This window comes from Anopheles nili, chromosome 3 (assembly GCF_943737925.1).
Source record: "Anopheles nili chromosome 3, idAnoNiliSN_F5_01, whole genome shotgun sequence".
Classification (NCBI taxonomy): domain Eukaryota; kingdom Metazoa; phylum Arthropoda; class Insecta; order Diptera; family Culicidae; genus Anopheles; species Anopheles nili.
The window spans coordinates 6521956-6545146 of NC_071292.1; the positions used below are offsets into that span (position 1 = coordinate 6521956).

The 23191-nt window shown below is 46.9% G+C and overlaps 3 protein-coding genes across 5 annotated transcripts in view; all 3 read right to left on the reverse strand.

Moving 5' to 3' along the window:
* The window catches only part of LOC128723506 (restin homolog), a 32438-nt gene extending 30481 nt beyond the window's left edge, over positions 1-1957 (reverse strand). For all 3 annotated transcript variants that reach the window (XM_053817258.1, XM_053817257.1, XM_053817256.1), the window contains exon 1: positions 1634-1957. The gene's annotated coding sequence lies outside the window, so the exon portion shown is untranslated. The remainder of the gene's footprint in view (positions 1-1633) is intronic.
* A 7640-nt stretch (positions 1958-9597) lies between these two features.
* Positions 9598-11352, reverse strand: LOC128723291 (phenoloxidase-activating factor 3-like). The gene is made up of 5 exons (XM_053817016.1): positions 11080-11352; positions 10848-11011; positions 10563-10771; positions 10237-10493; positions 9598-10166 (listed from the first exon to the last, which is right to left on the reverse strand). The coding sequence occupies exons 1-5, from the start codon at positions 11159-11161 to the stop codon at positions 9754-9756; spliced, it is 1125 nt and encodes a 374-aa protein (XP_053672991.1). The 5' UTR covers positions 11162-11352; the 3' UTR covers positions 9598-9753.
* Positions 11353-11873: 521 nt separating this feature from the next.
* LOC128722458 (uncharacterized) lies at positions 11874-22967 on the reverse strand. The gene is made up of 4 exons (XM_053816121.1): positions 21272-22967; positions 20872-21076; positions 13278-13760; positions 11874-13198 (listed from the first exon to the last, which is right to left on the reverse strand). The coding sequence occupies exons 1-4, from the start codon at positions 22554-22556 to the stop codon at positions 12304-12306; spliced, it is 2868 nt and encodes a 955-aa protein (XP_053672096.1). The 5' UTR covers positions 22557-22967; the 3' UTR covers positions 11874-12303.
* Between the last annotated feature and the right edge of the window lie 224 nt (positions 22968-23191).

The following is a 23191-nucleotide window of genomic DNA, read 5'->3' on the forward strand; positions in this document are numbered from 1 at the left end:
AAATGCGCATTGTAGGCTGGTGGCGGTGCGGTTCCAGCCTTTCGAAGAGGAGACCCTTTCGAAGGGTTGAATTACAAGCGGCTGTGTGACGTTGGTGTGGAAAGTGCAATCGGTATGCATTTTTTTCCACGCTGTACAATTTCCGGCATGTCACATCGGCGATGTCCTGCTCTGAGAGTACTCACATAGACACGTGAGTCAGTTGCTGATTGGCATCCGGCATCAGCTTTTGTTTGGTTATGAATGCGAAAAGGAGACATCCGGATGTGCTGCCTCCGACCAGGAGTTGCCGGGAACGCAATAAATCACGTTCAATTACACTTTCATCCATGTGTGCTACGTCTTCTGAGTGACGTTTTTGTTCACAAATGTAGACGATGGCAGCAAAAGATTGATTGAACGTCGCCATAGCAAGCGGACCATCGGGTACGGGCTCTGCTCCACTAGTTTGCAAAGCGAAGGGAACGGGATAAGCATAATCCTCGTCGCACAATATTTATGGAACATGGAGAAATTCGACTGGAAAGTTGATCCCCGAGAAAAAGGAGAAAAAAAGGAAAAGCGATATTCAACGCCTCCACGCACGGCGAAGTAAAAGCAAATTTAAAAATTACATGCCCATACTAAGCATCCTTTTGCCGCACACATGTGCGTCATTTGCATGGAGCCACCGCAGCGGACCGGTGTGGGGTTTAGGGTAAAGGGAGGCCAAGATAAATTGGCTGCGCATATATTTCGGGGCCTGCATCGGCAACGGAAAAAAAAGAAAAAAAACAAACCCCCCAAACAACTTTCGAGAGAAAGAGTGTCAAAAAAAACCAAAAACAAAACGTGTGTTGGTAAAAAAAAGGAACACAATAATAATAATAAAACACAAAACAACGCACACCTACACGAGGCAATCGCTTGCAAACAGCCGCCGAAACCATCGACCCAGCAACGTAAACAGCTCCATGCAAATGTGCCGTTCCGCAACTCGAGCAACCGAGCAGCCTGTGTGCATGTGCTCTTCATCGTATGCAGCCACAACCTGCGCGAGATCCCACCGTACGGCAGGAGAAGAACCCGGTGCCAGTGGCAGGGATGAAAGAGGCCCGCGACCGAGATTATGGAAAAGCTACCCTTCTCGGTATCTCTAAAGACCAAGCGGCGGAAAGCACGGAAAGAGTAAAGGGGCCACTCCAGCGAAGAGATAACACTGAAGCCGCTGCTATCGAACGGCGGGTCCGTCGGCAGAGCTACTCCTCCTTCAAGGTTGGGATGGTATGGTTTTCACTTTTTTGGGGGCCACTTCATTTGAATTTGGTTCATTTAGTCGCTTTCCAGCAGGTATGAAAGGTCCACATAAACACACGCACACACACACGCATATTGGGAAACTTTCCATCGGTGTGAAAAACGAAAAGATGCCCCGCGAGATTCAACGCAGATACGCCTTCGATTATCTGTTATTAAGCAAACGAGCAAAAGCTGCTAGTTGAGGCTTTAAACAAACGGCCGAAGTAAACCACTGAATACCACGTTTTATAAACTCGCTTGCGTCCACCGCAGTTCACTATTACTTCACCCACAGAACGCAAAAATGCTATCAGAAGAAGCCTCCGAAATCAATCTCATATGAGCCAAGTCTCACCTAGATGTGTTTGCGCAAGATGAACCGCAGGTGTTCAGCTTCAGTTCAGCTCGAAGGTTGACGTCAATAGCAGTCGTCAGCAGTTCCCTTCTCCAAGTTTTTTGCCAATTCGTTGCGGGAGCTATTGTTGTGCAGGATCGAAACTCACGGGTTTGCCTTCAAGCGGAGTTTCATGCACCGGAGGAGAAGACCTACCACAATCGACCCCACCGTTCTGCTGCTGCTGTTGCTGTTGCTGCTTCGAGGGGGTTCCTTGGCAAACGAAATAGATCGCAAAACCTACAGCTAACTCGCTGTGGGGTGTGTGTTTCGCGTGTCCAAGCTGGAGACACCACTTTCCTGTTTTCTAGCGGTTTGTCAATAGCGACGGTGGCGTAGAGTGTCGTGCGTGACCCGCTTTTCGGTTGATTTCGAGAGCCGGCTGTAAGCGAGCGAGCAATGTTGAGCTGTGAATTTCGCTTGGCACTGACACGCGTTTCACGATTCAAGAAAAAAAAACTGAAGGACAAACACAATTTGCCACGCTGATCCGGATCCGTTTTCGAAGCGTTAATCGTCTGTTTTGACGTGCTGCTTTTTCTGGTTGCGCGTCAGCTTTCGGCGCATGTGCGCACGATCCGGGAACCGTTGCGTACAGGTTGCTGGCTCAAAACGAACTGCGCGCCATGTCGACGCTCGCGGATTTGATCGGATCGAGTGCCGAAGCTGGGTCCAGTGCTTCAGCGACTTCGGTCGCGCTCTCTTCACGAGTCTTAGTCGACAAAAGCTTTCAGGTTGTTTAGCAAAAGCTTGCGCGGTTGTGCCGTGGTTGCGCAGCTCCCACTCTCAGCTCAGCGCGAACATTCAGCGTTAAAGCTCACTGATAAAAGTGATGTACATTCGCTGCACTCTTTTGATCTTTCTCTCTCTCAATACATTACAGATCCGATTGTAAAATTCAATTCCCTTCCCAGTTACGGTATCGCACGTTAAAGGTGGCTCCAAAAGCCTCCCTACACTGCGAACGAACAACCATAAATCATCCACTTGTGGTTCATCATCAGCTATTCGCCCTGCCATAAGTTGCCAAACAATCAACGGATAACGAAGCTCCAACTCATGCTAAGTCGTCTCACCAGCGCACGTAAACGGGTGGGGCACAAAACCCTATCGTGAAATATCGAATTCCAACTCCCGCAAACTCAATACATCTTCATCCAAGAACCCAGATCAAATAGCAGCTATTCTTCATCCTAGAGCAGCACATTGTGCGAAACTTTACGTCCGTGTCTCTTTAAGGAAGCGCCTCCGTTAAAGGGAGACGATGGGATGAGTCGCGTGCATAAAATTAATTTCCCTCCGGACAGCAACACTGAGGAAGCTAATGGAGGCGAGCCGGGCCCCATTCATGAGGGATTGTCACGGAAAAGTGAAAAGAAAAATCCTTACATCAGCCCTGCGTGAGGCCCATGGGATCTGAAGCAACGTTCTCTCCAGCTGGGCTCGTATCTTGGAACCTATATTTATACACCGCACACCAGCCGGCTCCAGCGCCCTACGTTCTTGGCACGTGGAATCCCTCACATCGAGATGTTCGATGGATGGAATCGATCGCATTTGGGCATATTGCGCATTAACCGAACGTGAAATATGTGCCGGTCATGATGATGATCGTGTATTCCGCCCATTGGGGATGAGCAGAATGATGAAACTCATCGTAAAGTTATTGTGTCTTGTTTTCTTTCTCGTTGCTTTTTTCATGTTGCTGCGACCGCCTTCCCAAGAACGATCCCATCTCGTTCGCATCGTGCCAAGTTAAACAGGATTGGATCGCTAAAATAACATAGCAAAACTTTGCAAAGCAGCTTCTTCGAGTGCAAAACAAGATGCAAAAGCAAGTTTGATAGGTAAATATTAACCTCTTTGAATAAGTTGGAAAAAATCTACAATGAACCAATTGCTTACCATTGCTCATGGTTTTTTAATGAATGAATATCAGATTACTAAGTAGGCAGTTTGTAAAGATTTGTTATAAAAAGCAACAAATTCTCTCGAAGTATAGCACTTATACTTCAAAATATTTCCAAATAAGCCACTTATTTTCCACGATGCCAATCATGTTTTCGACTACTTTTAACATTGCTATCGCTTCACGGTACAGTTTACTGATATTTATTTCATGACATACATTAGACCCAAAATTAATCATTACAATATAACCGTAAATATATCAAACACGAATTCAACCTATCAGCTTTATGTGATCACTGTGGGAAATCAAACATTGATGTACATTGATTTACAGAAATGATTTGCAACATACTCCATCGTAAATAAAACAATCCACCAAATTCCAAAAACAAACATATCCTCGGTAACGTTAAATCTCTTCACCATGATTTAGGATGTGGTAATAAAACAAGCTCACCACCTCATCCGCCTTCAAAGCCGTCGTCCACACAAGATGCATCAACAATCATCTCTCTTACCAGCATAACATTTATGCGTTTGGCTCTTCTTGTGAGTACGACTTGTCATGTTTGAACCAAAGCTCGACTACATTCGCAATCGATGCACATATGTATCCTCTCGTACGGGGAGACCAACACTTCAGTCGTAACTACAACAAAGTATCTCCGGTTCGAGTAAAGTACGCTCGCTTCCGTGACGAGTGCTATGGATTAATGAATGCAATCATTCCCATAGCACTTTTTGCCTCGAACAAACAAATCCTGTACCGACTTTTCGGAGACACCCGATGGAAGCAAGTGCAATCCACCCCGACACCGAACGTTTGGAGCGATGCAATATTACCGGCAAGGATGGAAGGATCCAATCAATCGAGTGGAGAGTTAGAAAACAGCTGCCATAAATGCGTTTCCCAGCTCTGGGGATGCGTCCAGCGGAGGACTACAATCTCGTTATCTGCCTGAGGGTGTAGTGTTTAGAGATGTACTTTTTTATTGCTTCTCTAATGGTGTGCGCTCGAATCTTGGATGAGAAAATTCAATCCTAATCTCGGTAAATAAGTTTTTTTATAAATTTATACGAGAAGTCCTAAGTCATTTAAGCTGTTGGTAGAAACTTTATTGAAAATAAATTACCACAAGTTGCCAACGAATAGAATAGCAGCAACAGCAAACTCGGACGTAGGAAAACGTGGAACGTAAGTATTTTTATGGCAGCATAAAAATTGCAATTGCAGCTATGCTTCGCGGTTTGTTTCAGGAAAGCAACACAAAGTGTGACATAATGTTGCAGCAATATGGTGCGCAAATTCCTTTATCATCCCGGCGACGGTCCTATATCGAACAGCAACAAATCAATCTGATCCGAACAAAATCGACGTAATCAGGCTAATTACTAACGACTCGTATCGAAATCAACGCGACCCAGCGGCAAGCAACATTTTTTGCCCGAGAGTTGGGAGGAAGTAGACGACAGTGAACACGATTAAGTCCGGTGAAAGATGAAAATTGGCGGACTTTCTCGGAAATGCCAGACGCGACATACAGCTGGGCAGCTTGAAAAGATCGCCGCAGCCGGTACCGGGGGTTATGCAAAAAATACTCTCATCCGTAACACGCTCTAAGGCCTCTTTCGATGGTGGATTGGCAAATAAAACTCTCGCCGATTGGCGCGGTCTAGGACGGAAACGCTTCGAGACAATCCGGTGCCCGGGTTGAGCTCAAGAGCTTCGAACGATTGGCTGGTGAGCAATAGGTGCACTCAATCGAACAGGGACGGGCTTTTGCTTCTGCCGTGCCCCGGAGCGAATGTTTCGGATAATGTCTCCGTTAATTGAACATGACACTAAGTAACGAGGCACGGCGTGGCCAAAACCCTTGCGTTTCACTTCCGCCGACTTTCGTCCCCAGTACATCGTTTGTTGTGGGGGATTTATGTAGCAGATAATAAAATACAGCATAGCACGTGAAGTGGCACGAGATTGGCGATGTGGAAGCAACCGATCATACGTCACGGCGTTCTGAATGACAAGTCGTTGTTGAAATTGATTAACGATAGCAGACGTTACGCTCCGGTACGAGTTGCCGCTCAACGCTGTTATTCACCGAACACTCTAGTGAAGCAAAAAAACATATACAGTGCAAAAGTGCTAGAAGGAAAAACACTTCACTGAACAGCAACAAATAACTTGATTATTAGTACTACCATCGTCAGGGTGAATGCCGAGAACACTTCCGTCAACAGTGGTCTGTTGATGCTATCAACACTGCTACTAGCAATCTACGATCAAGTGTCGTGCCCGGGGAAGTGCTATACTAGAGACATAACGTAACGTTTTCCACGTGGAATCTCCCTCAAGTCCCAGTCCAATATACACAATAACTTTTTTTGAGTTTATAAAAGCTTTCTGAAAGACCTATACTAATATATACCGACAATGATTTTCCTGACAAATGGAACAATTATGTCCCACGTCACAATCTCTAGAAAACACGCTTAATGTTCTCAAGCTATTGCATTAAACATGGAACAAGAATATATAAGCACTCGATGATGAAATACCGCCTCAACCCCATAGCAAAGTGCCTGATCGAACAAGAGTGAATTTTCTCGAGAGCCTCTACCACAGCTGCACTCCTACGTGGGTGGACATACAAAGTGACATTGGATGGGTGGACAAATGCGTACGATTCCGGTCAGGAAAGTACATTTATTCAACCGCACAAAATGCACGCCCTGTCACGTGCGATAATTGATTACCACTATCAAATGGTACAGAAATCATCGCCTATGCCGCACGGAGGGAAAATAGGTGTCAGAAATAAACCGAAACGTGTTCCATTTTATAGGTGCTTTTGGCACAAATTACGCACCATTCCTTGCATGTGTAACTCGATAGAAAATGGAAAGGCACGACACTGTTGTGCAATTCAATTAATCCACAATGGAAATAGCTCTCAACGGTTATTAGTCAATGGTACTCAATGAGTAGCTTTCATTAAAATAAGCTACTGAAAAAATATCAACTTATCGGAACAATTAATCTAACACTTTGCTGTAAATATTTCCAGTGAATTTATGAAGTGTTATTTCCAGTGAATTTATGTAAACTTCCATTTACACACATAACAAGAGAGCTCTGGTATCTACCTCCACCGTAAGATGGCGTTAGTTTCATCACCAAAACCAACACTCGCCAATAGATGGCGCTTTTCAGCGCCATGCTAGGCATGAAAAATGATGCAAATTTATAATTATGCCTTTATAGATTGAGAGTTCATAGGAGAGAATTGAGCAGAAACTTACGTTTAGATTCCAACGGCGGAGGTCCTGCCTTCGGTGCGGCATGTCCTAAACACAGCCGTCCAATCCGAGTGGAGGAAGACGTACCGGTGGCGGTACCGGTCGCAGCGGATGCGGCAGTCAATTGCGAGCTTGTGCTGGCAAGCGACGAGGTGGAGCCTCCATGGAGGTTAGCCGATGGAGGCCTTATCCCGGAAGGCTTTGCAGAAAGTGGTCGCACTTTCGGTGCCGGAATTCCCGAACCAACTCCACCACTACCATTCCCCACAGCCGGTAGCACTGTAGGAGCATCAGCGTTGGCTGATTCTGCTGCAGGTGGTTGCATTTGCGTGGATGTTTCCTCCCCATTCGCAGCAGGCGTTGGCTGTGGGGCACTGATTTCCGTTTCCATTTGATATCACTTCGACGCTTCACTTGGGATCACTTTCACTCAACACACCCAATCATACACACCACATTAAACATGAAAACAGAACACAATCACTACGGAACCGGAAATGGATCGAGCGAAATTACTAAATTGCTAAACAAAACCAACAACGTACGATGAGGCCCGGATTTTTGTCGACACTCGAAAAGCAATCACGTTTTGGCGGGAATAACACTTAACATCAACAGATGGGACACTTATTACGCGACGTTTTCCTAGATCACACCCGATAATGGCCACTGACGTCAGAACTTTTCCGATTCCTGTACGACGGTGAAAATGCACGACGTTTTGTGCTCACGATTTAAACCATCTACACAAGACGCACGGTTTCAAATGCGTGAACTATAATGACTCGTTTTCTCGTCTCATTCAATTCTAACGAAATCACTAAGACGCTCTGCTTGAGGTGACAAACACATTCCTTGTTTTTCCTTCCATAGATATTTTTATTTTAGGAACGATACTTTCAAGAGCTTACGCACGTTCACGGTAGAGCCAAGCAGGCAGCTAGTCTACTTTGATTAGCAAAAAAATAGCTACTACATTTAACTGGTCTTTTTTCAAGATACCATCAATCATCATTTAGGAAAACAAAATTTAGGTTTTATATTTTCGAAAATATTCAAGTCCTGTAGCTGCATTTTGAGTATAAAATCGCGAACAATTTTACAAATAAAATACCATGCATCTGGTTTTACGTGTGCAAATTAAATAAAATATAAATAATCCACTTACCTTATGGTTCACTGCTGCTCCCTGGGGAAAGTTGCTGCAAATCTAATATTATGCATAAAATAAATTAATTTACAGGCTATAAATTAATGTTTCAATCACAAAAAGGAAATAAGAAAACGATGAGAAAAGCAAAATTAAAGTAAAAAAGCAGTTTCTAATTGCAATCAAAACGTGCGATCCGACAGTTGAGTATAATTTTCCAATTATTTTGAGTGATAATGATGATAAGTTTAACTGTTTTTCGAAACAAGTTTACAGCATTGGAGTAGGATATATGTAACAACTTGAGATAGCTTCTCAAGTGTAGATTTTCCGTGTTTGATTTATGCGTTATGCATGGTGTGTGAAAAAGACTTCGACCACGTGGTAATATTATTTTGAAGATTATTGGCAAACCGCGAAAACATCGTGCCTCTGAATATTGCAATTTGCCGATCCAACAAAACACGTAAAAAACAAGCAGCCAAGCTACTCGCCCTTGAACTATTTGACTTGAGGGCGCCGAGAGAAATGTATTGCAACGGTTCTCAGTGCCAGTGCCGGGACGAAAATATTTATCAACATCACGCGTCTATTTTTAGCCAAAGCAAATCGCATTTCGCTTCATCTCGCTCACCAATGCCATTTTGCAACCGCCAAAACAAACAATTCGTTCGGCATTTGTTGGCGTAGAAAGGCGTTTGAAATACTCGCCCGCCATAGCACGCGATTTGAAGTTTGCCATCTTCACTGACAGCTCGGGATGCTGGCCATACTGCACTTCTCTGTGCTTCCATGCCTACCCCACGCGCTACGTGATCTGATTCGCTAATCATCTAATTGACCATCCACCATTGCCTTGCGTTACCGATCGCTCTTCACATTCGCATTAGAACTTTTATCTCGATTGTGCAAATTGCGCAACAACGACCTTTAACACTGCCGGCACTATCGTGCTATGAAATGCCACTAGCACACGTTGCTAACACCGCCCGAAACGTAAACAAATTGCGTACACACTCTCCATTCACCACGGTTTGATCAGACCAACCACTCGACGATTAGCCGCGCGTACGAAGCATCCACTCCGCCCATTGATCATGACACGGCGGATGAAAAAAAAAACACACACACGCACCACGAAACACGCCGCCAGCGCGCGCGTTCTTTCACGCGTTACTCCCGTCGCTTACGCCTGCCGGTGGCAAGCGGTAGAATTTACCTCGCACGAATAAAATTGTTAGACGCACGCACGCACAGCACGAATATTGCTTAGGCCGGAGGAAGCCACGAATTCACATGGAAAAAGGAAAACAAAACGACGTTAACACTCGTTGGTCGCGGAAACGTCACCATCAGCTGTGCAAAGTAGTGATGGCAACCTTTTGCACGAAAACTACTCCGATCTATGAGAGGAACGATCCGATCCGATTTGAAATTTTGCAACTGATTTCTAACTTGTTCAGGTAAAATGCGGTAAAATGCATGTTCTGCACTCAAACGGAGAATCAGAGGTATTTCAATGCCTCTAGCAGATAGTCAAAATACAAAATTATCCATATAGCTTAATTCAGCTTTATGTCGAGTTCAGTTTATTCATATGGTAATGCCTTACCGCAAATGTTACTTACAGCAGCTTTGTTCATAGGCCAATGATCCTTTGCTCTACATTTGAAATACGTCGGCCGTTAGCCCATTTCGTAGATGTTGCTGTTCAGGACGCTCATGTCAATATGTTTGCCTCCTGTACGATCCAATCGATGAAGTTGGAAACATTTGCAAACACCCCAGGAGCAATCTTGATACCGCACGTTTTCACCCCAAACGAAACGACTCCTTGCAGGACGAACCTCGTTGAATCGGATATGTACTGCAATGGTCCTCCTGAGTCCCCACTGCAGTGGGCCGATTTGTTGTTTCCTCCCGCGCATACGTGTGCATCATCGAGGACGATTAGCTGGTCCAGTTCTTTGATCCTCATCGCACATTCCGGAAGCGAAAGCGCCGGTAAAACCGCGTACCGCAGCACGGCTGATCGTTCACCGGATTCCGTCATACCCCAGCCAGCAACAAACGCGTCCGATGGTCTATAAGCCCGAAGTTGCTCCGTCAACGGTAGACATATCGGGATAACGCCTATTTTAGGTAATGGAAGCAATCAAATACCAGCCGTAACCGTTTCTAAACCACCTCCTCTATTACTCACTGTACCCGATGATGGCGGGATACTGCAGTCGGATGATGGCTAGATCGTTGCGTTTCGTACGCGGACTATATTTCGGATGAATCACTGTCGCTTCGACAGGAATACGCTGGGCCGGTGGTCCACAGCTGCTGGAGTACTCATCGGCATCTGCCTCGGTGCTGTCATCGCTACCATAATCGTCGTCGGCTGGGAAATGGATCCTCTCGTCACAGTTGCGATCATCGCTCAGATCATGCACTCCAACGCGAACACCAAAGCTGGAGCATGTGGAGTAGAAACCCATTGACTCATTGATGCGCATTTGCAAAAAAGGCCGGTTTTCTTACATTTTGCGCGTCTTGACGCAATGCGCTGCCGTCAGGACGTGGCGATCGTTTATGAGGCTGCCACCGCACGGATGCTCGTCTGTTTTGCTCGATTCGAGCAAAGCCATCCACGGAAAGGCGTAAGCTTGAGCTTGCTGACCATAGGCGATCAGTTGCACTCTTGAAACACCACAAAGTATTTCCTTGCGATTGCAGCAAATGTAGTAGAGCTGGAAGAACGGGAAAAAGCGGAAACGCTGGCTCGCGGAAAAACACACATATGGCGGTACTTTTCTACCGTCTTACCTTCGACCCATTCACGGCCATTTGCACGTCACACAGCTGCTGGAGAGCGTCCTGCCGTACGCTGGGTGGCCAGTACTTTGGGGCTTCGTTGACATAATGAAGGTACTGACCACACAGCGCCAGCTGCACACACCGCTGCTCAGGTTCACAATCCCGGAAGAACGCTACCGATGTGGAGGATTGAGATTGAAGCGAAATTTTACGCAATACATCTTCATCTCAGCGCACATACCTACACTGCAGGCCAGCGGAAAAAGACACACAATAGTGGCAAAGAACTGACTGACGGTAGTGTGAAACGGTTTCATTTCCATTTCCAGCAACTCGCAAACACACGTTGTTAAGCATCTGCACGTGATAAAGAGTGCGATCTGACTGACCAGACGTTACAGCCATCTTCACGTAGACTCGCTGCTTACTTGCATGCCTCGGGGAAACACCCAAAAAACCGACGGTCTCTTTGTATGTTCAACCTTATCTTCCCGATGGGATTTGCGTACATTCACGCCCGAAAACGAAAAGCGAATATCTTCCCAAACTGTGTCTAGGTAAAATCTCGGCAAGAACTAACGCCATTTCGCTGTCGAGCGAAGCTTTTGCTTCGTTTCCTCGTGCAGGATGGCAACGTGCCGCAACGTCGGCGCGCGGGAACATATTTGCACAGCTTTCAGGTTCCTCCCATTGGGGTGGGCTGTTTTAAGGTTCTACTGTTTGTTCCGCAGGTGGACACAAAAGTTACTGAATGAGGAGCGTAAAGTTATTCTGATGCCACGAGTTTGAAGTAACAATGGGCGCTTATGAATATTCCGGTACGGTTTACAGAAGATACTGACTTGGGGAGGAATTTTGTGCTGTTTTTACACGCTCATCCAATCCCATGTTTATTTAATGCAAATTTTTGCTATCTGTGTAAGTAAACCTTACATTCGGAGCTCTTCTAGTACGAATACGAAGAATTTTTGCAACAAACAAGTGACATTGCTCAGAAGTTCTTTCATTTTCGCAAACAAAAAAAAACCCTCCACACTCATGCATATAATTAAAATCAATTTTATTATTACATAATTTAACTCGTCAGCCTTGCAAGCACTGCTGCTACTGGTAAGGAGTCAAAAAATGTAGCAAACAGCACCTCACGGCTCTGAATGTCCCAACATAGCACACAGGATCGCCATTTTGTAGATCACTTTTCCAAATCACTGGGTTCATCAGTCGACGAGAGAAGTACCACCGAGCCGAAGGTTCATGGTACTTGATATAAATAATAATACTTTCATAAATTTTACGCGTTGAGTTCGTTCCATCCTCCAACACAGCGCCGCACAAACAACTAACATATAAATATGCACTCCCTCGAAGAAGCATCACCAGCGTCATCTTCCACACTGTTAATGTTAAGTTCTTTGGTCAATCCCACAATACATTCGCTGTTTAGAGCACCGGCCACGTGTGCCATCTAGCGAGGATCGAAGATGGGACCGTAGAACAGCGGCAACCCGGTGGCATCGTGCCGCAGATAAACGAGGAATGGCGTGTTACCATTGAAGCGCCTTTGCGAGCTAATACGATCAACCAGAGCGGAAGTAGCGGCCGCACCCTCCGTACCCTCCTCGTCGATCGAGAGGTCGATTTTGTGCATTATCTGGTTGACGTACGGTTTCGGACCATCGGTACCACTGTCGACCATGTTCGAGAGATCACTCTTCGCCGGGCTGAGGATCGAGTTGAAACCGAGCTTTTGGAACGACTGCAGTAGATCGACACTATTACGCAGATGCATCTTCGGCAGCCGCACCATCGTAGACTGTAGCTTCATCTGGCCGATCCACGACTCGAGCATCTTGCCGGTCAGTGAAGCCTGCAGACGTCTGATGGCGGTGCGACTTGAATTCGCAGGTTGGATCAGGTACATGGTACTGCTGTCATCACGGTACGGTAGACCCACGATCGACACCTCCATCGGGTCGGTGGCTTTGTAGAACGGCAAACACCCACTGAGACTCATCATCTTGACAGAGAACGACGATCCATCGTATCCATCCGGGAAGAACGGACCTTGGCGAGTTACCATGGGCTCGAATTGCGTCTTCCACTTGCCCTTGAAGTAGAGCGCATTGACGATCACCATGCTAGAACTGCTGCTGAGCGGTCCTTCGAGCATGTTGCGGATTTTACCCGCCGTCACGTCACTAACCCATTTGTTGATCGTCGAGCTGGAGGCAGCCCCATTTCGGGGATCGATCGGTTGGATCAGCGCACCATATAGGCTGCGAGCCAGACGCTCGTACTGCTGGCGCATTTGCAGGTCCTTCTGGTAAAACACCCCATTCGCAAGCCGGATAACTTGGGACCTTGGGAGGATACAATTGAAGGAAGAAGGTTGGTTAGGACCCTGCCAACCGGTATAGTTATCGCTTAATCAGCACTCACTTTTGAGCAGGAGTTGACGACGATCCGTCTTCGTAGTCCTCGTCCTGTGGGCACGTCTGTTGACGCCACTGTTCCCGTCGGGCGTCGATCGGATTTGGAGAGACCAGGTTTGCTAACACACTGCCATAGCGCTGGTGCAGCTGCTTCCAGTTCATGCTGGCCGGGGTGAGCAGTTTGTTGAATTCCGCGTGAGTGGCACCGCTGGACCCAAGGAACAGCAGGTTGGCCACGGTTACAATGCTGACCGGTGAGAACAGCTCCGTTTTGCTTTGTTGCTGTGCCAACGTGCGACTCAGCCGCATCGTCATGTCAACCACGGTCTGGGCGATCTTTGGATCGTTTCCAGGGGTCATAGATATACTGGGAGTCGAAATCTGGCTCCTTGTGGGGACACTCGCAGCTGGAGCCGGTGTATTTTCGAAGCCTTGTCTGGATGAAAATCGCGAGACGATCGCTGGCCGAGTCATCGGTGTTAACCTTGGTCTAGAAGTGCGCGCATAATACCGATCCCACTGGCCATTGACGAGGGCCACCGCAAGTACGCATAACGTCCACAAGAGAGCTTTGGAAGGATTCATTTCTACTGCTGAAATAGCGATCAATAGAGCACGAATTTGATGAGAACAAAGATCACGAAATTTCACCACTCGCCGCGGTGAACGGTGCGAAAACACTAATGGCAGACTCGTGGAGAACTCGTGAACTACGTGATCAGATTAGCAAAGCGTCACGCCACGTTTGACCAAACCAGGCTGTATTCAATGCATGTTACTTGCTGCTACGGGAACAAGTCTCGATTGGTTGGAAATACCCAAAACTGGAAAACCCGCCCGTTTCATCGGCTTACGTTACGCAGATCGAGTCGTGCCCCTTTTTTCAGATGAAAAAATGAAACAAATATCATCCTCAACTCGCATCGTGACCATTTGGATCAGGGTGTTCGAGGATCATAAATCTTAACTCAACACTTTTTTACCACTTTTCTCCAATCCGGCGCCTCCCGCAGGCGTAACGAGCCATTCTTTAATTGACAACGATTAAATAAGCCGCCGACAAAGTGCACTCGTATGCATAATACCGAACGCAACTGCGACGGCAGCACCATGAAGTCAGCTCCCATGCAAATTAATGGGACCGGGAAGCGATGATTTGTCAGAACTATTGGATCATTTGCGCGCCGCAAAGATTTGCGTCACACAAATGTCACCCACAAGGATTACGACGGCATATTGTCACCCAATTCTTTGTACCTAATTAGTTCTATGAGTTACGGAAAGCCCAGTTTTTTGTGATATAAATTTCTTTTCCTGCTTCTCTAGCGACCTTTATAGTTGTTAGCTATATTCCTGTTTCTTACTGATCGCCTGTGCGCGATTGAAAAAACTACGCGATCTATCTTTGATCGTTTCCCCACGTTTCTACTTTGTCGATCGGTGATCGCGTCACGAAAACGACCGCCTTAAGCTAAAAATCGTGCTAGATCGTGGCAATCATATTGCAAAAAGGGGGTAGGAACTTTAGCAAAATGCCAAACAATTCCTACTGTATAATTCTCCTTACGGTAAGGTGAACTTCCAGCCCATAGATCATCGTGCTACGGACGTACCGATAATGCACCTGTCAACGGACGATCCAGGTTCGCGATGTTCTGACAACTGTTGCGGGCTGTTGTTCGGATGCGAATTTACAGCGCTACTAATTTGATGCACATGCCTTAAGCGATCGCCACGTTCACGACGATCGGCTCAAACCGGGCTCTCTCAAAACCGGTTGATTTTCCGTATCTATTGCGACAACTTGACCTTCCTCCATTTGCTCAGCCGCGTGAGCTAAAGCGACAAGAGCAAACTGACGCAGATCGTAGCCTCAACGATGAGGTAGCGTGTTTTAGTAACCATTTAACACCTTTCTTCTGCCAGTAAAGTGTTATCTAAACTTTACTTTTACTTTCATCGAATGGCCTGACGATGACATACACTCCGCGATCCTCAATCATGCCTCGGATTTATTTGTAAACATTTTGATGAAGCACAAAAAAGGGAACCAATGGAAAGCAGTAATCCAGTTGCGCGATCGTGAGTGGGAAGCAATTACGAAAACGGAGCTATAAGCTAAATATAATCACGAGATGAACTCACTGCCAACTGTCAGCGTTAGCGTTCTTGTCGTTTACTTTTTAACGATTTTCTTTGAACACATTTCACTGCGCTGGATGACACCATCCACCAAAAACAAAACGATCATCTGTGACGCATTGCACTCATGAGCACTACGCATCTGATAACTTTATGTCACATATGATATTTCAAACGTTTTCTAATTACGGCGCAGGCACGACTCAATGCAGTCAGCAACTCCATTAAAACCCGTCCCATTCGGTTGTAACCGGTGCTGGGCGGAATAATATCATATAACCTGTTCTCAGCCATAGTACTTCTCCAGGCTACACACTCAACCGAGAGAAGAACAGAAAACACGAATCTTGTGAGCTGAAACTAAATCAACACCTCATCGACCGGGAACACCTTCCAAGCAAACAAACACCCGGCGCTGTACTTGAGTCGCAAGCTCTCGAAACAATTACCGAACGTCGGAGCACTTGCCGAGGTCGTTTGCATCTTAAATGCGTTTGGTCTCTGTGTTTGACTTTTGAGAGAACGAACAAAAAAAGCCACAATAAGCATCACCTCGGTTCGTCCCGTCAATGGACGACGTTTTTCCACTCTTATTACCCTACCAGTTGTTCCTGTTGTCCCCCCAAACGTGGCTCATCTGTGGATAATTTGCCAACGTAAGCTTGTGGCTATTTGTGGAGACACAGCAGATGTGGAAGGTATAAAGCCAATCTGCTTAATGGCGAATCGCGATCCGTCACTGATGACGTACAGCCGGCGTCTTTAATTCAAGGCTGTATATAATAGCACAAAAAACACTTCTTCCCGTTCTAATTCCGACGGAGAAGGCCCTAAGCGTAAACAATTGCAGTTCCATTCGTACGCCATAGATGGTAAATAGATGAAGCTCACTTTAAGGTCGCGCTATTATTCAACGATCTTTTGAACACTTTTCGATTGTCTGTACAGGTCCTGTGATCGGTTCAGATAAGTTAAAGCTGCACTACGGAAATGAATTTACCATCCGTAACACTCCGTGGCAGTTTCCAGAGTTTCTCAGGTTTTCAAGTCACTTATGGAGCTCTCCTTGTAAAACACATATCATTTGCTGAATGTCCTGATTGTCAAAGTTTGCTTAAAGTTAGAGCATCCTCACAATGAATAACGTAACTCAAAACCCCACAGGTCAAACCGATAACAGTCTCCACGCAGATGATTTTGTTAGAAAACAACCGATCAAACTACACCCACGCTATGCTTTCCAACGAACGATCGGCCACAGTTCAGAGCGTCACAAAATGTACGGCGGAACAGACGCAATTATCAATGCGAAAGATCTCACTGCCCAACGGGCTCACATTTGCTCCGGGCACAAAACACTAGCACCGGTTTAGACGAGCTCACTCGCGCCTGCCCTAACAAAGCATGCCAAGGTTTTCCATTATCCCGAACAACTCCCCAGTATATGGGTCCCCCAACTCACCATTAGTTCAAACTTCAACTGAGAGACACTGTTAAATTAATAGATCAACGCTTGCTGAGAACGCTGTATCTGACGAGTGTTTTGAAAACTGTGCGGATCCCGTAGCAACCGTCACGCTGAAGCACGCTCTCGAGACTGATTGCCTCCGTTGGTGAGTGAAACATTTTTATGCGATTTATGCACCAACCGATTACTCATCCGATGGGGCCTCAGTTGAACAGATGCCGTGCGCTGCGCTTCTGTGGGATGTCGAATTGTGACGGCTCGAGTGGAGTGTTGTAAAACCACAAGTTCGCGTTAGCAAAGCAGTACCTCGGCGGGTCTGATAGCACGTCGCGTGTTTGACCGCACGTCACACGGGGTTAGGGTCACACGTTGGGGTTTACAGTACTGGAAACACCTTGCGACCTTTTCTTCATTCTGGGAACGCTCGTTTCTGCGTTTTTTTATTGACATATTTGATTCCTTCTTTCTTCCGTCCCGCCGAGAAGTGGTGATCCTTGACGGGAGTGTCGGGGCGATCAATATTGGCACAAGAGGCTGAAAAACCCAAAGACCCGAGACAGACCGTCAGACGTAGAGGTTGAACTGGGCCAAACACGTGTTTGACCTCATCGAGGTCGTACGTTGGAGCAATGTGTATTTGAACTCGATGTTGTTTCATTTAGTCATTTCGCCAGTTTGGTCTATAAATCATCCCACCTTAATCGATTACCAAAATTCGCTCTGCAGCGACAACAGCACCATGAAGTCACCTGACGTGCAAATTAATGAGACCAGGATGCAATGATTTATCGGATCAATTAGTTTGTTTAACATATTGTCTCCCATTTCTTCACACCTTATTAAATCAGTGAGTAACGGAAAGTCCTGTAATGTATACAATTTCTTTTCCTGCTTCTCTAGCGAGCTTCACAGTTGTTAGTAATATTCATGTTTCCTACCATGCAGTACCATGCAGTCAGCTGCTATGCAAATTAAAGGATTCAAAAAACCGATGATTTGTCCAAGCTACCGGATCATTTGCGACCCAGAAAGGTTTGCGAGATTGTATATTGCCTGTGAGCTAACATTTTACACGCGATTTTAGCAAAATGTGAAAAGTTAGGAAAGATAGGTGTAATATGCGAATATCTATTCTAATAGGATGTTGTTTCATTTCGTCATTCCACCAACATGGTCTACAAAACAACCCTGCTTGTTCGGCTAATTGGTCAAAATGAATTCTAACTCACCGCACGCTTCACTAGACCCCTCGGAAAATGGTGTTCATTATTTTTTTTAGCACCTGTGGAAAAGGTCGTTTAGTCAGAGTATTCCTTCACCTTAGCTTGTGTATCAGTTTGTGCTGTTTTCGTTGCGAAGAATACATTCGTTTACACATGCCTCAACATTCAGTTAGAAAACTGCCGACAGTAAAGATAAAAAGAGGCACGTACGCCATTCCAATGTCGTCACTCGAAGGGTATTTGCTACGTCATGGAAATATTGCACCGTTCATCATTCATCAGAAGAAATTGCAGCGCATTGATAAGCCACCAGCTCCGGATGGTGGTGTTTTTTATGTCTGTTTGAAGAAGTAGCACTACCACCGAAACGATAACGTCTTATCAGGCGCATTTCTGGGCCGATTCATCATATGCAAGCTAAACAGAAGAATCGCCTCCCATTCATGAATACCATGCCCCCATATCAGTTGTCTTTTACTTCAATATTTACCCCAAACGTCCATCCACGGTGAGGCTGGCTTCGCATAATGAGGGCTAACCGTGCACACTCATTCAAAATTCTGAGAATTTTACATCACATCCGCGTCAGCAGCGGATGCCGCGGGTTAGTACCATTTTCAGACAGAGAAGTCACCATCTGCTAGTACGATTACGTTCGATACACGCTTATCGGTTCGGTGATCGACTGACGCGGAAAGAAAAACGAACGCTGGGCCATCCCGAAAAAAAAGTTTTCCGCATAAATCGTGTTAACCAGCGGAGCATCAGCTCGGTTTATGCTGACGTCGGTAGAGAGAAGAACAAAAAAGTTCGATGCTTAAAGAGACAATTGTTAACGATAATTGAGCGTTCAAATATCTATTTGCATCCGTGATGTCTGTCGAACCTATCATCCCTGCTTGTAATTGTTTTATTTTAATTAGATGAAACTTTACACATTTGTAGTTTTACGGCTTACGAGTAGCCATTATTCCACGTTAGCATTAGCATTTCGCACAGTTAGCACTCACAAACAAGTCAGGCTCTAACGGCTGATCGTCAAATGGCTCTTGACTGTAAGGTTTAAACTCGTTGGCTTTTGATCCTTATTTGTGCCGGCTATAACCAGCGAATGGGAAATAAAAAATGATGATGGAAAGTATAAAGCGCTCAATGTCGCCTTTTAAAGAAATAAATAAAAAATGTCATCTCCACAAGCGGCAACTTCTGCACTGCTTCCCGGAGATAAAGTTGCTACACCCGGATCAGTCATCCCGAACGTCATTCGGAGAAGCATGCTGTACGGTACCAAAGTTAAAAATACACTACAATCGTGCTTCCTGCCATCTTTAATAAGTGGGAGGGAAATCCAGAAATACGCTATACCCACCCGCTCCACAAACATCCTTTAACTGATTCCCCAAACACCGGCGATCCTGTACAAAAAATGGGAATCCAAAGTAAAGCATACCGTTGCAATGGTTTTTAGCCCGACCATCTGAATCGTCGATCAACCGATAGGTGACGAGTATTGGAAGATATGACGGCATACCAAAGCACCCTAACCTTTGGATGCGATGTAAATCCGTGAGCACGACACGCCTGCTTCCACGGGAATTTGATTCGTTCTTCCACACCGGCACGCCGGCGCTCCAGAGCCGTTTCAAAGGTACTTTAAAGACTCCCGATGATTCATGGCTTGCGTGTATCCCTCGATAAGCGCTTCCTGGCTGAACTCTGTACCCTTGGCGAGATTTTGCAAGTCACACCCACCGTGTCATTGATACGATGCTCATTGATTCACACCTAATCTGAGCAAATCGTTGGGTCCAATTTAGCCACTAATTGTGTTTTCCCGGCAATCATAGAAACTAGTGCGGAAGTGTCTCCAGCTTAATGAAACCGGAGAATCGACTAATGAGAAGATAATTTAGAGTTAAAGTGCAATCGTGACGAACAGTTCGGGCTCATAGATTATGCAAAGAATGCGCGTATAAGTATTCGGAGGAAGTTCATGTTTGATTCATTCTAGATTCGAGCAATAATCCCATCCCACTGGCATTAGCAAAATGCATCAAACAGTAATCAAAATAAATAGCGAATGTTGAAAACGTGCCACGTGTAGCCGTAAATACGTACGTACTGTAAAATGAGACAGCGTGCAGATTGCATACCTTGCGTGTATCACGGATAGCATACCTTCAGGCGCATTGCGCAGAGAAGCATGGCTCGACGCATTTATTCACAAACATGAGCAGCACGGGTAGTTTGTGGGAAGTTTTCGACTAAAAAAAAATCCCTTATCATCATGCAACGCCTTTCATATTCAGTTTTGCTAAGCTCTCCAGCATCAAAAACGAAATGAACTGCAAAACCCAAACGTCACAGCCGCCGATCGCCTTCGGCGTAACATACCGTATCGACAAGAAAACGGGAACAGCCCATAAACGGGAGTTATCCACCCGCTGTGTGGTTTCGTGTTCGCATATTCAATGACATTCAATACTCCTCATATGGATATGCTTATGTATAAAATAAGTTTTATTCGCTTATTCGTACTATAAACTAGAATTCCGCATTGCACGCGATCGCGCCGTCGTGATTTCTTCCTGCTTTTCCGGTGGACTAACGAGCGGGTTGGTGAGACGCCACGAACGAGCCGTCGGCGGCCGACTCCTGTGCCCTCCGCAACTTCCATCTCCCGTTCGCGATCCTTTAGCCACTGAGAGTGGGAAATGAATGTACACTGATGCCCTTCCTGTGGAAGGAGTGCCGCGATCACCTAGGGCGTAGGATCGTAGATCGTGCCATAGAACAACGGTAGCCGAGTACCATCGTGGCCAAGCAGTATCAAGAACGGTGCATCAACCCGGAAGTGCACAGACGGTAACGCCCGGAAGATGGTCGAAGTTGTAACCGCACCACCCTCCGTACCCTTCTCGTTGATGTCCAACTCCACCCGGTGAATGAACTCGCTCACGTGCAGCTGCTCATCTGGTGCTCGCTCTCGTGCCGGTTCACGAGCCACGTTGTTGTTACCGGCTGCACCGGCAGCACCGGCAGCACCGGCAGCACCAGCAATCCCAGCACCACGCCGGATATCCGCCGGCGATTGATCATCATCACCATCATTCGGGAACACAACCGACGCCGGATCGGAGGGTACGTTTGCATTTGCAGCTCCAAAACGTGTCGCAAACTGCGTTACCGTGCTCGATCGGGCGATCATACCCGTGAGATCACTCTGCCCACGGTTGAAGATCGTCCTCAACCCAAGCCGCTGCAACACGTCCCGCAGGTTGATCGTGTTGGTGATCCGCATCTTCGGCAACTGCAGGTACATCTTGCGCTGTGACATCTTAAACACCATATCACCGATCATGGCCGGCGTGAGACGTCGCTGAAAGTCCTGCATAACCTGCCGGGTCGAGTTGTTCGGCATGATAATGTACAGGGCCGTTTTGTTGCCCTGGTACGACAAACCGACGATCTTCGCATCATACTCAACGGCATCGTAGTACGGGAAGCAAGCGACAGTCGACATCACGAGAACCGGTTTCGATTCGCGCCCGTGCCCGTCCGGAAAGAACGGCTTCATCTCGGTCGACTGCTGCTCGAACGGTTCCGACCACAGCCCTTTGAAGTACAGCGCACTGGCGACGATCATCTCCGCCTCGGCGGCCACCGCCTCAGACAGGATGTCGCGGATTTTGCCCTCGGTGCTACGTTGAACCCACGCATTAATCAAACCCGCCGCTCGCGCTGGGTTTGTCCCAAACGGTACGTTTTGGGCCGTGCTGTTGTAGTACCGGTTCGAGTAGAACTGGAAGCTCCCATCCAGCGGTAAGCCCTCCTGCACGAACACCGCGTTCGTCACACGAATCACGTCCTTCTGCAGCGGGTACCTAGCATCCAGCGCTGCGTCTTCCTCATCTTCATCGTCATCGTAGCAAGGATTCGCGGTACGCCATGGTGGCGGTGACACATCGAACTCGGTCCTTGCAAGATCGTTCAACATCTCACTGTACAGCCGGTGTATGTTGTCCAGGTGGCTCGCAAACTGCTGGAACCCGAGCACCTGCACTAGCTCGTTCTTTGTCTCATGATTCGCCCCAAGCAGCATCAGCGAAAGAGCACACGCAATGCTAACCGGCGAGAAGACAGCCGCCTTCTTCTGCTGCCCCAGAATGCTACCGATCGTGCGTGCCAACTCCGTCACGGCCGCCGACGCTGGGTTGTACTGGAACGGGTTGTAGTTTTGCTGGCGCGTGCTTGTCACTACTGGCGCTGCAACCGGTTCATTTGGGCTTGGAAAAGACGCACGCACTCTCGTGCCACCTATCTGTCTTAACACCGACACCCTACGCTGAGGCGACCCGAATTGCCCTTCAGCTGATGGGATCAACCCTACGCCGAGGATCACCACGAGCAGCGCTAGGGTGCTGATTCTACTGCTGCTGCTACTCCACCACATATTCACGACACACCAAAAGCTTCGAGAACGAAAACAACTTTATCACAACACTGGCAGCGGTGGAGCATGGGTCACACACGTTCAGTAGCGGCCTACCAACACGATCGAGCTGCACCACCACACTGAACTGGTGCGAACGTACGGCAGCACGGTTTTTATACGCCACTACGACGATCGCGGACACTTGGGGACGTTACGAAAAACTGGAATCGCACAATCGGACATCAAACGGGAGCGCGTGGTTTTTCGTTTCCTTCTTCTCTTCCTTTTTTTTTTAGTTTTTTGTGTGGAAGTTGTTCTTTGGTGCACTTCTCCACCTCCAGCTGCGTGCGGTGAGGAATGTCACACGAATGTAGCGATCGCGAGGATCGCAAGATCGAACGATCAACGGTGCCAGCAAAGCTACTACAGGTCCGGAACGGTGCACGTCCGGAGAGCGATTGGCGAAGGCAACCAATGACACTCAACCGCGATGGTGATGGTTGATCAGCAAAGATGTTGTTTCTCCGGACTAGCGTGGAGCGTGCTTTAATTTACATGTTGCCACCGATCGCACGCGTACACACACACACACCGACATCGCTCTCCTTCTCTCTCGGGGGACTGATCAAGCGTGTGGCTAGTGGGTTGTGTGG

Excerpts from the sequence above, each read along its gene's own strand:
- LOC128723291 (XM_053817016.1), bottom strand. The coding sequence starts at position 11,161 with ATGGAAATGAAACCGTTTCACACTACCGTCAGTCAGTTCTTTGCCACT. Across the intron at positions 11,012-11,079 it reads TCCGCTGGCCTGCAGTGTAG|CGTTCTTCCGGGATTGTGAA; the intron begins GTATGTGCGCTG and ends CCACATCGGTAG. Across the intron at positions 10,494-10,562 it reads TGCGTCAAGACGCGCAAAAT|CTTTGGTGTTCGCGTTGGAG; the intron begins GTAAGAAAACCG and ends CACATGCTCCAG.
- LOC128722458 (XM_053816121.1), bottom strand. The coding sequence starts at position 22,556 with ATGTGGTGGAGTAGCAGCAGCAGTAGAATCAGCACCCTAGCGCTGCTC. Across the intron at positions 21,077-21,271 it reads GGTAACGCAGTTTGCGACAC|ATGAGCAGCTGCACGTGAGC; the intron begins GTTTTGGAGCTG and ends AGCGAGCACCAG. Across the intron at positions 13,199-13,277 it reads TCGTCAACTCCTGCTCAAAA|GTCCCAAGTTATCCGGCTTG; the intron begins GTGAGTGCTGAT and ends TATCCTCCCAAG.